The 15456-nt window shown below is 51.0% G+C and overlaps 1 protein-coding gene across 2 annotated transcripts in view; it reads right to left on the bottom strand.

Moving 5' to 3' along the window:
• Nucleotides 1–15456, bottom strand: part of RPH3AL (rabphilin 3A like (without C2 domains)) — a 120060-nt gene that overhangs the window by 44202 nt on the left and 60402 nt on the right. Inside the window, exon 5 of one of the 2 annotated variants that reach the window (XM_059997984.1) lies at nt 10817–10903. The exons of the other annotated variant lie outside the window; for it this stretch is intronic. Coding sequence (XP_059853967.1) covers nt 10817–10903 — 87 coding nt within the window. The remainder of the gene's footprint in view (nt 1–10816; nt 10904–15456) is intronic. 2 annotated transcript variants of the gene reach the window in all.

Here is a 15456-nt window from a genome sequence, read left to right as displayed (position 1 = left end):
TAATTTCTCATTCTCCCACCCCCAGCCCCTGGCAACCACCCTTCTACTTTCTGTCTCTATGAATCTGACTATTCTAGGGACCTCATATAAATGGAAATCCTGAGGACTTCCCTGGTGGTCCAGTGGGTAAGACTCTGCACTCCCAATGCAGGGGGCCCGGGTTCGATCCCTGGTCAGGAACTGGATCCCGCATGCTGCAACTAAAACACGCCGCAATGAAGATCACACGTGCCGCAACTAAGGCCTGGTGCAGCCAAAACAAATAAATAAACATTAAAAAAAAAAAGGAAATCCTACAATATGTGTCCTTTTGTGTCTAGCTTATTTCACTTAGCATAATATCCTTAAGGTTCTTCCATGTTGTAGCATGTGTCAGAATTCCATTCCTTTTTTTTTTTTTGCGGTACGCGGGCCTCTCACTGTTGTGGCCTCTCCCGTTGCGGAGCACAGGCTCCGGACGCGCAGGCTCAGCGGCCATGGCTCACGGGCCCAGCCGCTCCGCGGCATGTGGGATCTTCCCGGACCAGGGCACGAACCCGTGTCCCCTGCATCGGCAGGCGGACTCTCAACCACTGCGCCACCAGGGAAGCCCTCCATTCCGTTTTAAGGCTGAATAATAGGAATAATAACAGGCATAGACCACATTTTGTTTATCCTTTCATCCAATGGTAGATGCTTGGGTTGCTTCCGCCTTTAGGCTGTTGTGAATAATGCTGTAAGGAACACTGTATATACCCGGAAGTAGAATTGCTAGATCATTAATTTTCTGAGGAGCTGTCATACTGTGTTCCGTAGTGGCTGCGCTATTGTACTTTCCCACCATCAACGCACAAGGGTTCAAATTTCTCCACATCCTCACCAACACTTGCTATTTTCTGCTTTTTAAATATCAGCCATCCTAATGGGTGTCACATGGTGGCTGGTCTACTTTCAACACGGCCACCTCCCTCCCCACCCTGCACCCCACACTCCTGATCTCTTTGCTCTGTTCTACTCTCCTCTTCCCGTGAACATCTAATACACTGTATAATTTGCTCATTTATTAGTTTGGTTATGTGAGGGGAACCACTGACTGAAACTGCCCACCCTGGCCAGGCAAGATAGTAGCCATCTGCATGAGTTATCTTAACAACAGGAGGTCCCGGTAGGGAACGGGGAACTAACAAGCTACCACCAACCGGAAGAATTCAGGAAAGGTCAAAAGGAGAGAGGAGACGCCCGCCCGTATGTCCTCCCAACCTCCCAGAATCCTTCTCGCTGGAATCCATCTTGGCTGAGGGATGCGAGCACCACCAGGAAAGACCCTGAGCCAGAATGAGCGGCCAGAGACAACCCGGAAACTAACCCCACTGCCATAAAACCCGAGTCTGCGAGCCACGTGGCAGAGCAGTTCTCCTGGCTTCCCTTACCCTGCTGCTCTCTGCCTGGGCGCCCCTTCCCAATTAAGCCTCTTACTTTGTCAGCACGTGTATGTCTCCTCGGACAATTCATTTCCAAGTGTTAGACAAGAGCCCACTCTTGGGCCCTGGAAGGGGTCCCCCTTCCTGCAGCAGTTATGTTTATTGTCTGTTCCTTCTCTCCTCCCCTGGTCCCTGCTAAAATGCAAACTCAAGGCAGAGATATTTGGCTGATTTGTTCATCACTACTTTCCAAGGGCCTAGGACAGTGCCCAGCCCATAGTAACTACTCAATGACTGTTACATGAATGGATGAATAAATGAATGAATGCATGAATAGACAGTAGAGTTGTCAGGAGTTTTGGAGGCAGACACTCCTGACTTCAACCCCTGCTCCATCAATTACTACCTGGTGTCTTTGGGCAAGTGACACGAAGACAAGAGTGAATACCTCACTGGGCTCCAGTGAGGATGACGCGAGATACTGACTGGCCCACAGTGGGTGCTGAGTTAATGCCTGCTACTCAGAGCCAGACTGGACTCCCCAGCCGGGACACCAGGCTCAGCGGACTGGAGTGCAACGGTGATAACGTCAGTTCCCTCTTGGATGAGGCAGCACCTGAGAGAGGAAAGTTCTTTCTCCAGCGCATGGACACAGGCTCAGGTAGGCACCCCAAATAAGGGGCAGGGAGGGGTGGGAGACCACTCTGCCTCCCCACAGGAGGAAGGGGGGCTGCTGGGCCCCAGGACACTCCTCCTCCTGCTGCTTCCGCCTGTGTGGGAGGCCAGGAGCCTGCGCTGATAGCCGCTCCACTTGGCAAAGCAGGGCACGTGGGCGGTGGCCAACACACTGAGGAAGTGTGACCATCCGGGTCCCCTGGGGCCGCAGTGGCAGCAGCCCGGAGCGAGCCAGACACAGATGGCGGGGTGCTCAGGCAGCCACCCGCGCGCCAGCCACCCACTCCTGAGCGCACTCCCGGGCCTCCGGGGGCGACCCTCTGGCAAAGCTGTTTGCAGCAAAAATCCAAACTGCAAGTAACAGCAGGACCAGAAGAGAACCAGAGCGGGGAAGCAGATGGCAGCTTGCGGTGAGCACGGGCTGCCCTCCTGGGAGCCAAGCGCCACGAGGATGCTGGGCGTGGCTGGATGGCTGCTTCCCACGGGCTCCAGCTGGGAGCGAGGGGGCCCCTGATTCTCCCAACCTCCTGCAGGCTTGTGCCAAGGTGGACCCTCCCCAGGGGCCCTAACTGGGCTACTGGTTACCCGCCAGCCTGTGGGAGGGTGTTTGAGATGATTTAAAAACCACCATGTGAAGCCACTTTCCTACTCCACAAATTCCCCTTTCAGTCAATCAAGAAGCAACAAGGAGAGAGGGGCCGGAAGCAGGAATACAGACCTAGCATCAATGGGCACCGTGGGGCCCCAGCCAGGGCCATCTGTGATAAGACTACAGGGAAGTCAAAAGCCCCCTGCTGGGAGAAGGTTCTAAAGTGATCTAAACAAGGAACCCGCTTTCCTCTTTTGCAAATGTCTCTTTCAATCAGCAAACGTTTCCCGAACACGTTTTATATGAAAAGCACTGCAGGAAACACAGTAAGTGTTGGTGCAGCCCGGTCTCCACTGAGCTATAATCAGGATGCTGAGTGAAACAGGGAAGGCACAGCAGACGCTGAGCGGAGAAGAATGCTCTCATTGTATTAATCAGCTTCCAATTACTTACAAATTGGCCTTCTCCCCTTTCTAGCTCATCCGCCTCAGAGAATGCCTGCATCCTCAAAGAAGCCTTCCTACTCCAAAGGTACATTTTAGAGGCTGCAGGAGTGGTTTCTAGAATCCTGGGCAATCTGGATTCCAATTAACTTTCCCCCTGATTACAGTATAACTTTGAGTGAGTCACTCTCTTTTTTTTTTTTAATGAATCGGATTAAAGGCTAAACAATCAATGACGTGAGTTTCTGGCTTTGCAACATCGTGTGTTTAGAAGCGCCGATGAGGTCCTTCCCAAGCTCGCACTAACACACCCAAGAAAGCTCGTGAGTGAAGGGCACGCGCACACCAGCACGGGAGGGATCTGACATTTCACCTACAGTCAGTCTCCCCTCTGAAGACAGGCGAGTGGGATGGATGAGACGAGTGTTACGGGTCCACCCACCCTTGCCTGCCTAGCAGGGATCAGGGTGCAGGGTCAGGGCTGTCCCTGGGCAGCCTTCCTGGCGTGGCACGATTACGGGTTTCTGGTGGTGCTCAGGGGCTGTCCTCCCTCCTCTAATTCTGTCATTATGGATGGGAGATAGACTCCCAGCAAACAACCAGGTAGGTGTGGGAAGGAGCTGGCAACAGTGAACTGCATCTGGGAAGGTGTGTTTTCTTAAGTAAAGCTCAATCGTGGGAGAGTGGGGAGAGTGGGGAGAGCCAAACTAGGGGCTACAGATTTCCAAGTCCTCCCTAGTTCTGTTTTTTTTTTTTTTTTTTTTTGCGGTATGCGGGCCTCTCGCTGTTGTGGCCTCTCCCGTTGCGGAGCACAGGCTCCGGACACGCAGGCTCAGTGGCCATGGCTCACGGGCCCAGCCGCTCCGCGGCATGTGGGATCCTCCCGGACCAGGGCACGAACCCGTGTTCCCTGCATTGGCAGGCAGACTCTCAACCACTGCGCCACCAGGGAAGCCCCCTCCCTAGTCCTGATGGCCACAGGGCCAGGTCCCAGGAGAATCAGGGTATCTCCTCCGTGGAGCAGAATCCCAGACAAAGGAAAGGGGCTATGAGCAGTGCTTGAGCTGCTTCTGGTAAACCCTGGGCCTGCAGCTCTCACAGCATCAGGAGGGGGATAAAGGCACATGTGCAACCACCAAGACCAAACACAGGAAGCCACCAAAGTCAGACAAAAGAGAAAAAAAGAATCAGTGACGTGGAAGAAAAGTTTTAAGATTTTTCGGAATGGAGGGAAAAATGAAGAGAACTTGAAAATGACTTGGTAGAAGATGATAAATACACAAGGCAGAGAATGGAAATGCACTCTTCAAATGACAAGTGCTCCCAAGAAGAGACCAGACTAGTTCAGGAACAAAGCAATAAGCAAAAGTATAATTGAAAAGCTTTTCTGAATGGACGATCCAACTATGTTCGTCCTAGACAAAAATCAGTGAAAATGACCCAGGCGTATCCAGATGACGTTACTAACTTCCAAATATAGGCATAAATAATACTACCAGGTTATTTAAAAGGGAATAAAAGCATACGCCTGGCTTCAGACTTCTCCCCCGCGTCTCTGTTCTCGCCTTCAAAACTACTTTATGCTGAGCATCAGATCTGGTCAGCCCGCCTTCTCCTGTTCTCAGATTTGACTTCACGGGCTACACCTGCTTGTTGCCTACACTGCATCCTGGAAACTGTCTTCTGGTTCACAAGGTCCTTCCCTGGGGTTCTGCAGGTGTGCCTGATGTGCCGTTTAACCAGTCCACTGAGGGATGTCTCATTCCCTTTTCTTTCTTTCTTTCTTTTTTTTTTTAGATTTTTTTTTTGATGTGGATCATTTTTAAAGTCTTTTATTGAATTTGTTACAATATTGCTTCTGTTTTATGTTTTGGTTTTTTGGCCATGAGGCATGTGGGATTGAACCTGCACCCCCTGCGTTTGGAAGGCGAAGTCTTAACCACTGGACTGCCAGGGAAGTCCCTTAGTCCCTTTTCTGTGTCTTTAAATCTCGAACTTGTATCAGAGTTTATTAATTTGCTGACAAGGAAACCAGGAAAGTGACCAAAGAACGTGCCCATCCACAGAGGGAATAGAAATGAGGTGGGACAGGGAGCTGGGAGGCCGAACACTTATATAAGCAGCTGGTTTAATTAGGTAAAGACTGCAGTTTCGTGTGGTCACAAAAACATCATATTCATGGCAGTCAGTACAGTGGATATCAGGGGCCGGGGACTCCAAGCTGTTGGGAGTGCCAACCAGGGATCAAAAATAAAAAACAATGAATAAGAAGCAAATGATAAGGAACCATCTGTGTCTGTTAATGGGAATGACAAGGTTTACTGCTCTAAAAAATTACTGAAGTATCATTTGATTGAGTTTGTGAATTCCTTAATAACATTTTTCATTTTTAGAAAAGAAAATGGTTCATTTTCAAATTTGCTCATTCTTTTTTCAAATGTCCTATTTGTTCAGTTGGGCTTCTATTGCTTCTCTTATCTCTTTTACTTAATTTAAAAACTTATTTGGACTTTCCTGGCAGTCCAGTGGTTAGGACTCCGTGCTTCCACTGCAGGGGGCACGGGCTCGATCCCTGGTCGGGGAGCTAAGATCCCACATGCCGTGCAGTGAGGCCAAAAAAAAAAAACCTATTTATATTTCTTTCACAGTTTCACTATTATCTCTAGTTCCCTGGGCACTGATTCTCCTAGTCGTTACATTTGCCTACTCTCTCTCATGGTGGTTCTTTTCACGTGTGGTCGGTTAGACAACAGAAGCCAAACTCACAGAATTTTGAGTGGGAAAGATTATGATCAATTGCATTATCAGTCAAGTCACTGTCTTTTTTGTATAAAGGCAACAGCTATTACCAGATAGCAAAAGACTCAGAAAATACACTGTCCACATGTCATTATTTAAGATCACATAGCCAGCTAATTATAAGTCAAAAGCAGTAACTCAAGGGTGTATAGGTAATGAGGTTCTATAAACACTGGTGTTTAGTTTTCCCTTCTAAGTATCCATTCTGAGGACATAATCTCAAATGTAGTCAAAAAGCTATGTACACAGATATATAAAGCAATTAGCAATGAGAAGGAAAAAAGGAAATAACTCAGATGGCTTAAATTAGCAGAATATCCATATGACAGAATGTTTACAAAGAGTTATTGATTACACTGAGAACTGCTTAGGATAAATGTTAATTTTAAAACAGAGGTTCGACAATATAAAGAAAACAGACACAGAAAAAAGATAGAAAGTAATTACGCCAAAATGCTAACAGTGATTGTCTCTGGATGGTAAGATCATGGATTTTGGGAGGGTGTATACTTCTTTATGCTTTCTATACATTGTGAATATCGATGATCCATATTAATTTTATAATCAGAAAAGAGTTAAATGTATAAAATATTTAAAAAAATGAAAACTTCTAAGGGTAACAACAGTCAAGAACTTAAATATCTGGGGTAATACTAAATAAGAATGATGAAGTATCATGGTACTAACTCTGACATTATAGTCTATAATTTATACTCAACACAGTAGCCAGAGTATCCTTTAAAAATTGGGGGAGGGCTCCCCTGGTGGCGCAGTGGTTGAGAGTCCGCCTGCCGATGCAGGGGACACGGGTTCGAGCCCTGGTCTGGGAAGATCCCACATGCCACGGAGCAACTGGGCCCGTGAGCCACAACTACTGAGCCTGCATGTCTGGAGCCTGTGCTCCGCAACAAGAGAGGCCGCGATAGTGAGAGGCCCGCGCATCGCGATGAAGAGTGGCCTCCGCTTGCCACAATTAGAGAAAGCCCTCGCACAGAAACGAAGACCCAACACAGCAAAAATAAATAAATTAAGAAAAACAAAAAAACAAACAAAAAAACCCCCCAAAAAACATGCCAGGGAATCCTAAAGACCTTCTAATTGATAATAAAAGAGAACTTTAAAAAAAAAAATTGGGGGAGGATTCAGGTCACGCTTCTCCTCTACTTCAGACCTTCGAGGGCTCCCCATTTCACTCAGAGTAAAAGCCAAAGTCCTTCCAAGGATCTACAAGGACCAACACGATCTGACCCCCGGCCACGTCTCTGACCTCCTCTCCTGAACCTGACTTTGCTCCAGTCACACTGTTCTACTTAATGTTCCTCAAACCTACTAAGGACACACCTGCCTCAGGGCCTTTACACTTGCAGTGCCCTTTACTTGGAATGCTTTCTGTCCACGCAGCCACACAGTGTGTTCCACACCTCAGCTCAGATGACATTTTATCAGTGAGCCCTTTCCTGACCCCTGTAAAAAATAACAGCTACCCCTATGTTCCCATCACCCCGTCCCCTTTACCAAGTACTTTTTCACCATCTGTGACATGGCAGAACTTACTTTATTGCGTTTGTGGTCTCCATCTCCCATGAGAAGAGTTCTTTTGCCCGGTGCATAGAAGATGCCCAATAACTAAGCGTTGAATGTCCGAACAACTAAATGCGTGAGACTGTAAGCTCCTGAAGAGCAGAGGGGCTGAAGCGGACACCACAGCATCACCGAAGTGCACAAAACAGGCAGCAATGCCAACCTGATGGTCCCAGGGACACGTAGCCAACATTCGACTCACTCCAGAAAAAAATACTTGTAATTACAGCCAAAGATGACAGCAGAGAAGAGTCAAATGGAAAAAGAAGATAAGCGTGTCTGGGCACAGTAATATGAGAGTTTCCATCAGAAAAGGCAAGATCTTCCATCAGGACCTGGTTTTTGCTGCACGACAGAACGCCACATTTTTATCACAGACTCAGAACCAGCTCTGTGTGGCGCTTAAAATGACATTTCGAATGGTCTTTCTATTAAGCTATCTCTTTGTTGCGATTAGATATTTTCCTACAGGAAAAAAAAAAAAAAGGCATTAGGAAACCAATTTCCCTGGCACTCTCCCGCCCCAAAAGCAGGCAGGAAAATGCAGCACTTGGGTATGGCTTCCACAGGCACCCAGACAGACACACATACTTTCAGGGCCCGTCCACACCTCCTAAGCGTCCACAGTCTGCCTGGTCCTGCAGAGGGAATACAGCATCCTTGATCTTGCCCAGTTTTATCAGCCTCTAGAAATTCAAGGACAAACTGATAGCATAGTGCACAGCCTCATATTCTTTACTTAAGAAAAGATAAGAAAATTCATCCTAAGCTATTTCAGACTTTCCTGGGCATCGGAGCGCTCAGAGATTAGGACGGGCTGGTGGTGGACGCCGCCTGCAGTAGCTCAGGACTGTTAATGAGCGTGAGGGTAACTCACGGTGGGGCTGGACGGGGCCAGCTGACCCCCACCCAAGCCCTCCACTAAATTATTACATTTGCTAAATTTTTTTTTTTTTTTTTTGCGGTACGTGGGCCTCTCACTGTTGTGGTCTCTTCCGCTGCGGAGCACAGGCTCCGGACGCGCAGGCTCAGCGGCCATGGCTCACGGGCCCAGCCGTTCTGCGGCATGTGGGATCTTCCCGGACCGGGGCACGAACCCGTGTCCCCTGCATCGGCAGGCAGACTGTCAACCACTGTGCCACCAGGGAAGCCCGACACGTGCTAACTTTGTCTTTCCTCTTATCGCCCTCCTTTTCCTTGACAATTCCTTCATCTCCATCCTCCCCACAGCTCAGCCGCGTCTTGCTATCCTGCTCAGGAATCTCCTACAAGATAGTATTTGAGGGAATTTTCCTCTCTCGTGGATGCCTGCATCTTAGAAGGGACCCCTTGAAGCCCAGAAGGACCTCAAGTTCAGAGGGGGAAGTTCCAGCTGGGTAATATTGATGGAGTGCCTATTCTGGGCTGGACACTTTGTCTACTGTAATGATGTTGCTGAATGTTCAAGGTATCTCCAGGAAACAGGTATTATCGTCTCCATTTCAGGATGAGACACCAGGGACCTCTGGGCAAGACAGACTAGAACGTTAGTTCACGCTTGAAGGCCCTGCCTACTATCTTCCCTGTTCCAAAGACACGACAGTGGTCCATGAAAAGATTCCAGCAAGGAAGCTCAACTGTTCTCAGAAGTAAGACATATATCTCGATGGATCAGAAGCTCCAAATGTTTACTATTTTGAGGGGCTGAAGGCACAGCCTGCTGACTCAGAACCCAGAAGCAGGTGGAGGGAGCGGGAAGGTTGGTTTTCCAAGGGTACAGGGACTAAAAGTCTCCCACGGGAGGTGGGGGACCAGTCCCTGAAATGGGGGCTGGTGAAAGCACTTTCCATCTGAGGGAGGAAGCGGAAAAAACCAGAGGTACCATTTCCCCCCCCTCCTAAGACTAAAGCTTGTCTGTGAATGTGAATAGTGACAGAAGCTGGAAGAAGCACACACGTAGCCAGGGCCCGGCCAGACTGCCTATGGCTTTGACGACTGGCTCCAGGAATAATCCCATGATCGCTGTGAACATGCAGCTCATCACTAACCCAAGACAGCTGGCCCTGCGCCGGGGGACCCAGGACCTGGGTGGAGGCAACTTGAAATCACTCGGCAAGGAGGGCTCCGTGGAGGTGATGAGCAAGGAGAGAAAGAGAGAGAGAGACGGACTCCCACTCAAGATGAGCAGACGAACCCCAATTCCAAAACACCCGAGGAAAGGTGTTGCTGAGAGAGACAACCAACAAAGAGTCTCAAAGATTTAGCGAGCTGGAAAGGAACTGAGGAATTCACCCCGAAAGTATCTCAGAAAGGCGAAGAAAAAAAATGAGAAAGCACAGTTGGGAGCTGTGGAGAATGGATGGAGAGGCTCAGAACTGTATCCCACAGGGTTTCCAGGAGGGGAGACTTGGAATGGCAGGGCAGCAATATTCAAGGATATCATGGCGGAGGATTTTCTCTAACTAGAGACATTTTATGGATCCTCAGATGAAAGGCGCATATTAATCACCAAGCCGGTAAGTAAAAAAAATAAATCCACATGTCGAAAACCTGGGGCATCTTCCCTCTACCCGACTCCTTCTGTTCCTGAGATCCCTGGCCCATGGCCTTCCCCAGGAGCTGCCTGACAAGGTCCTCCACTGTTTTAGCCCCATTCCTGATCCTGGCACAGTGAAGAAAGCCCTGGGTTTGGGGTTGGGAGACGTAGGTTCGAGCCCCCCATCTGCTACTGCCTCAGAGTCCTTGCTGAGCCTTGATTTCTTCCCTTCAAATGGGACCAGAAGTAGAATGACAGAAATTTAGAACCAGAAGGGACTTTGGGGGCGGCGTCATCACAGCAGACCACGGCTAGACCACAGTCAGACCCACTAACTAGCTCGGTGCCCACAAGATACTTAACCTCCTGCGTCTCCATTTCCCCATCATTAACAGGGGATAATAACAGCACTGGCCTGTGGGGTTGCATAAGGATGAAATGAATTCATTCGCGTAAAGAACTTAGCACGGTGCCACGCGCAGAGTAAACCTTCAACCCGGGGCAGCCATTTCTGTTATGATAATAATAGACGCCCATGAAATGCCACCTGCGACCTATATGCAGTGCGAGGGGCTCCCCACTGAAACCACGGACCCCAGGCAGAGCAGAACCAGGGCCCATTGCCCCCTCTGCACTGGGGAACAGGCAAGCCAGCCGGCTACCCTCCCCACCCTCATCCCGGGCTGCCCCTGGTAGGCCCTCCTTGGCCTTCTGAGAAGCCCCTCTCCGTGACCAACCATGAACTTCCCTGAATTCGTGCACGCCCCGGCCCTGCCCAGGCCCCCCCCAGACCCCGCTGCCCCGGGTACCCTACCTCTCTCTGCTCACTGCAGATCTTACACAGCCACAGGGGCCGCTTCTGGCCGGGGGAGGCCTCGATCCCGCATTTGGTGCAGACTTTCTACAAGAGAGAGGACACGGGAACGTAAACACTCAGCTCCTTCCTCCTCAGCTGAGGGGCTGGGAAAACTATAACCAAGGAGCCCTCTGGCACCTTCTGAGGGGATGGCTTCTGCTTCAGGCCCCAAGGGGCGATAACCCAAAGGATACAGATCATCTAAGACCCGTAGCTGGCTTTGGGGCACAATAGGTGTGCCCATCCAAGGATCTCCGTGATAGAAATTCACCCTCACATGTACATCCTGTTGGGATCACGTCAAAAAAAAATAAGCTTGCTGAGAGTCACAGCTGCATCATTTTCAATAGCAAGGAACTGGAAACAACCCAAACGCCCAATACCAGAGGCCGATCCAGGCAAACACAACTGAATACGATACGGCCTTAACAGCAGACTGTCGGTCCCCGGAAATGTGGGCAGGAAATGATGTTTTTCAACAAAGAAAACATAAAAAAAAAAAGAGCATGGAATAGTGAAAGGAAGGGAAGACCAGGAACAAAAAAAAAAAAAAAAAAAAAAGAACATGGAGCAAAGAAAACAGACATTTGTATATAACCAGGCAAAACATTCACTTGTGTGCCTGACAAGGTAAGACAACGATATGGTGACAAATACCAGTGACCGCTTGGGCACTTCCTTCATGCCAAGGCCCTTCATTTAATGATCCCAGGACCCCTGTCATATGAGAATTAGGCCCACTTTACAGGCAGTAGTTTGAGAATTGCTCAAGTTCACGCAGCAAGTAAGTAACAGACTCAGGTCTGCCTCTAGAGCTGCTGTATAACTATATAACTGCTCCCCGGCACGTGAGCCGCCAGAACCTGGGCTCTGCAGCGCTTCTCCTTCTACAGAGTTGCTGAAGATCACATAACTTCTCGGTACATATTTTGCTTCCCCGAGATGCACAGCCACAAGCCCTGGTGGGAAAAAGCCAGATGAAAGGCACCAGGAGGCAGAGGGGCACTTGGTGGGGCTGAGACCTCTTCTGGGCTAACCCCGGCAGAGTCTGATGCAGGGACAGCGCGTCCTCCTCAGAGAACAGTCACACCAGCTAATCCATGCATCTTTCTGCCGCTGCGTGGAAGCTGCCCGGTCCCTGCGGGGCTTGGGCTCTCTCCTCTCTCCTGTCGAGGGAAGGCTGTATCTGCGGCTTGGCCTTTTCTGCGGGCTGCCAACTGAGCAAGGAGCACACCTCTCCACGGAGAGGGAAATGTCACCAACTTGGCTTTTCAGAGCATGTTGTCACCGCCTGATTGGGCAGTGGGGCCACAGGAGGTGAAGAATCAGCTCGTGGCAGAAGGGAAGCTATGATACATTCGCGGGGGGTATGCATTCGCTTCCATCAGACCCGCAGGTACAAGAAATGTCACTTTTATTTTATTTCTCCAAATAAATTGTAATCTGCTCCAAGCTCCTGTCCCTCTGGGTTGGCAGGAAAGTCCATCCCAGTCTGTTTGGGCCCCGCTCTTGCGAAGGGCCCAGGCTTGGGGTCTTTGGTGGCGCAGTACCTCTGGGAAGGGTCCCCTGGGTGCTGCCGGACTGCTTACTGCTGTGCTGTTCCCCCTCTGAGCTCCCACGTCCCTCAGAGGGGGAAGGGGCCTGGCCACTTCTGTGTCAGGCCTGGGTTTGGGATCTGTGCCAGGCTGGGGTGCCGCCTCTCTGGGGGCCAGCAGCCTGTCCCCGTGGAGCCCCGAGCCACCAGTCTGGAGACTCTCCCTTCCCCACTAGAGCTGCCTCTTGCTACCCCTTCCAATGCTCAACCCAACCCTTCTACCTCTAGGACAGGGGCCCCCATAAGCCCATAAGATGGGACTCAAGAAACACACATGGGGGCTTCCCTGGTGGCGCAGTGGTTGAGAGTCCGCCTGCCGATGCAGGGGACACGGGTTCGTGCCCCGGTCCGGGAAGATCCCACATGCCGCGGAGCGGCTGGGCCCGTGAGCCATGGCTGCTGAGCCTGCGCGTCCGAAGCCTGTGCTCCGTAACGGGAGAGGCCACAGCAGTGAGAGGCCCGCGTACCGCAAAAAAAAAGAAACACACCCGGGCCCCTCCTTCCTGGGGTGAAGAGAGGGAGGAGGCGCTGCAGTCGGCGGGCTGTTTTTCCTGCTCATTCCCACGATCCCGTATAGATGGCACACGTGGGATTAGTGGAGCCGTCTCAGAGAGGGCAGATTTCCCTCTTGTGTTTTCTACATGCTTGTACGGTCCAATGACAGCTCGTCCTCCAAGCGCGCAGTGCGCCCTAACCCCCTCCCAAGGTTGCTGAATCAGACGATGCTGCTGGGAATCGGGAGAGAAGACCAGTTCCTCCCATTATGGAACACCAGCCCCTGCCACCCTGGCAACAGAGTGTGAAGGAGGTGGGTGTCATGATGTCCATCATACGGGTGAAGGAAATGAGGCTCAGAGATGTTGAAGGCTGCCCGCAGTCCCACAGTTAGGTAGCGACAGTCAGGATTTGGGAAGCTCCCCTCTTCTGGACCTTAGGAGAGCTGAGCACCGCGTGGAGCACAGCCCTGTGTTGGGAGGGTGGGGCCCGGTGAGGCACCCAACGCTCAGTCCCAGGTCGGCCTGCCTGCCAGGCCAAAGGGCATGTCTGGCTGCCTTGGAGGAGTGACATTTAAGCAGGGTTTGAAGGATGGGCGTGCACGTGCCCTCGATAAATAGCATCTGATTGACTGACTGATCATCTGTGCTGTTGGGCGGCAGGGAAAAAAGCTAGGAGAGAGTGCTTGAAAGCTGTGTCCTGTCTTCTACCCAGAGAACACAGCACACGGAACCACCTCGCCTGGGGGCAGGAGCCGTGTGGACCAGTCGCCTTCCAGAGGCAGGGTCAAAGGCTGTTGGGTCAGCTCCCAGTCCTGGTGGGGGAGGGATGGATGGCATGTCCCAAGTGTTCTCTCCTCCCCTTGTCCTGTGGGGTTCTGGAGGAAGTTGGGGGTGACATGACAGGGCATACCCTCCCTGGCCCACGGGCAGCCCTGTATTCAGGCTACCAGCCATCACTAGTGGAACCCCTGGTCAGTCCCGGCCATCTCTTGGTCCCTCTTTACAAGCTCCAGCGTCTCCAGCTGCGGAATCCGGGCCAGCAAAAAGATAACACGCCCCAGTTCAAATAATACATAATTGCTGTTCTATTAAATCTCGACCAAGAAGAGAATAACGAGCCTTTTCCCCTTATGGGCTTGGTCTTTGTTCCAGGTTCCAATAAAGAAAATTAAGCAGGCGGTATTTTAAAAAGCCAGTGAGAGAGAGTGTGAGCCGGCCACAACATCAACTCAGTGTAAAGGGAACACTGCACAGTCGTGTCAAGGACAGCGGGGCCTGGAGGTGGCCACCAGCTTCCCTGCCAAGTGGGTTTCCATTGAGCGGAATTGCCCCGGGTGAGTGAGCGCTGGCTTCCCGGGCTTGACTCTCTCATGCTTCCTGCAGCCTCAAACTGTGTCTGAGCGTTAAACAAACCAAGTCTAGCTTCTGGGCCTGACTCAGACGCTCCATGCATTCCTTTTGCAAATGTACATCCCATCCCAGAACATGCATGGGGAAAGGGGGTGGCTCAGAGTGTAGCCCACGGGACACAGGCTTTGGGGCACGGGAGCACAGCGTCTGCCATTTAGATGCAACCTTGGACTTGTTACCAGCCTTCTCTGAGCTGCATTTTCTTGTCCCGAAGACGGTGGTAACAGGCGGGCTCATGTCACAGTTAGGAGGGTCAAGGGAGATGATTGACGAAAGTGCTCAGCACAGTCCACGGTCAGGAGCAGGCGGCAACCACAGTCCTGCACAGCTGCCTCAGTGAAGGATGCCACACGCATCAGTCATGTAAGCCAAAACCCCAGAGTCATCCTTGACCCCCACTCTCCCTCCTGCCCATCCAAATAATCCATCTCCAGGAACTCTAAATCTTACTAGAACTGTCCACTCTCCTCCAGAACCCTCCCTATCCATACTGCCATCTCCGGCGCCTGCACCACGGCCCCACCCCACTTTGGCCAGCCTCCAGCTGGTTCCCAGCATGGAAGCCAGCGTGATCTTTTCAAGATGCAAATCTCATCACGTCCTGTCTACCGTCCTTGCCAGCTTAGGAGCCTCCAGAGACTTCCTGTTGCCCTCTGGGTGAAGACCACACCCTTTCACATGACGCATGATGCCCGCTCAGGGTAGACCTACCTCCTTGTGACCTCAGCTTGCACCCCTCTCCCCTACTCTACTGCCTTGTTCTCCATCTCAAGCCCCAGCCGTGTTGGCCTGACTTCAGTCCCTGGTCCTCAATCTGCTTTTCCTGCCACTGGACCTTGGCTGTGCTGCTCCCTCTGTCTGGGATGTACTTGACCACACGCTCTCCTCATGAGCCTATGCATCCTTCAGACCTCAGCAAAAGCAAAAGCACTGCTTCTTCAAGGAAGCCTTCTCTGCCGTCTTAACCCGGTTGGAGCTTCCCTAACAGGCTCTCGCCTCTTCTCCTCCACTGAGACTTACCCTCATTTGTGTGGCTGTGTAACTATGGTCACTTCCCCTGCTAGGCTGTCAACAACCAGAGGGTAGAGGCCGCGTCT

The sequence above is a fragment of the Delphinus delphis genome, chromosome 19 (genome assembly GCF_949987515.2).
Source record: "Delphinus delphis chromosome 19, mDelDel1.2, whole genome shotgun sequence".
Classification (NCBI taxonomy): Eukaryota; Metazoa; Chordata; class Mammalia; order Artiodactyla; family Delphinidae; genus Delphinus; species Delphinus delphis.
This window is presented reverse-complemented; position numbering and strand designations above follow the sequence as displayed.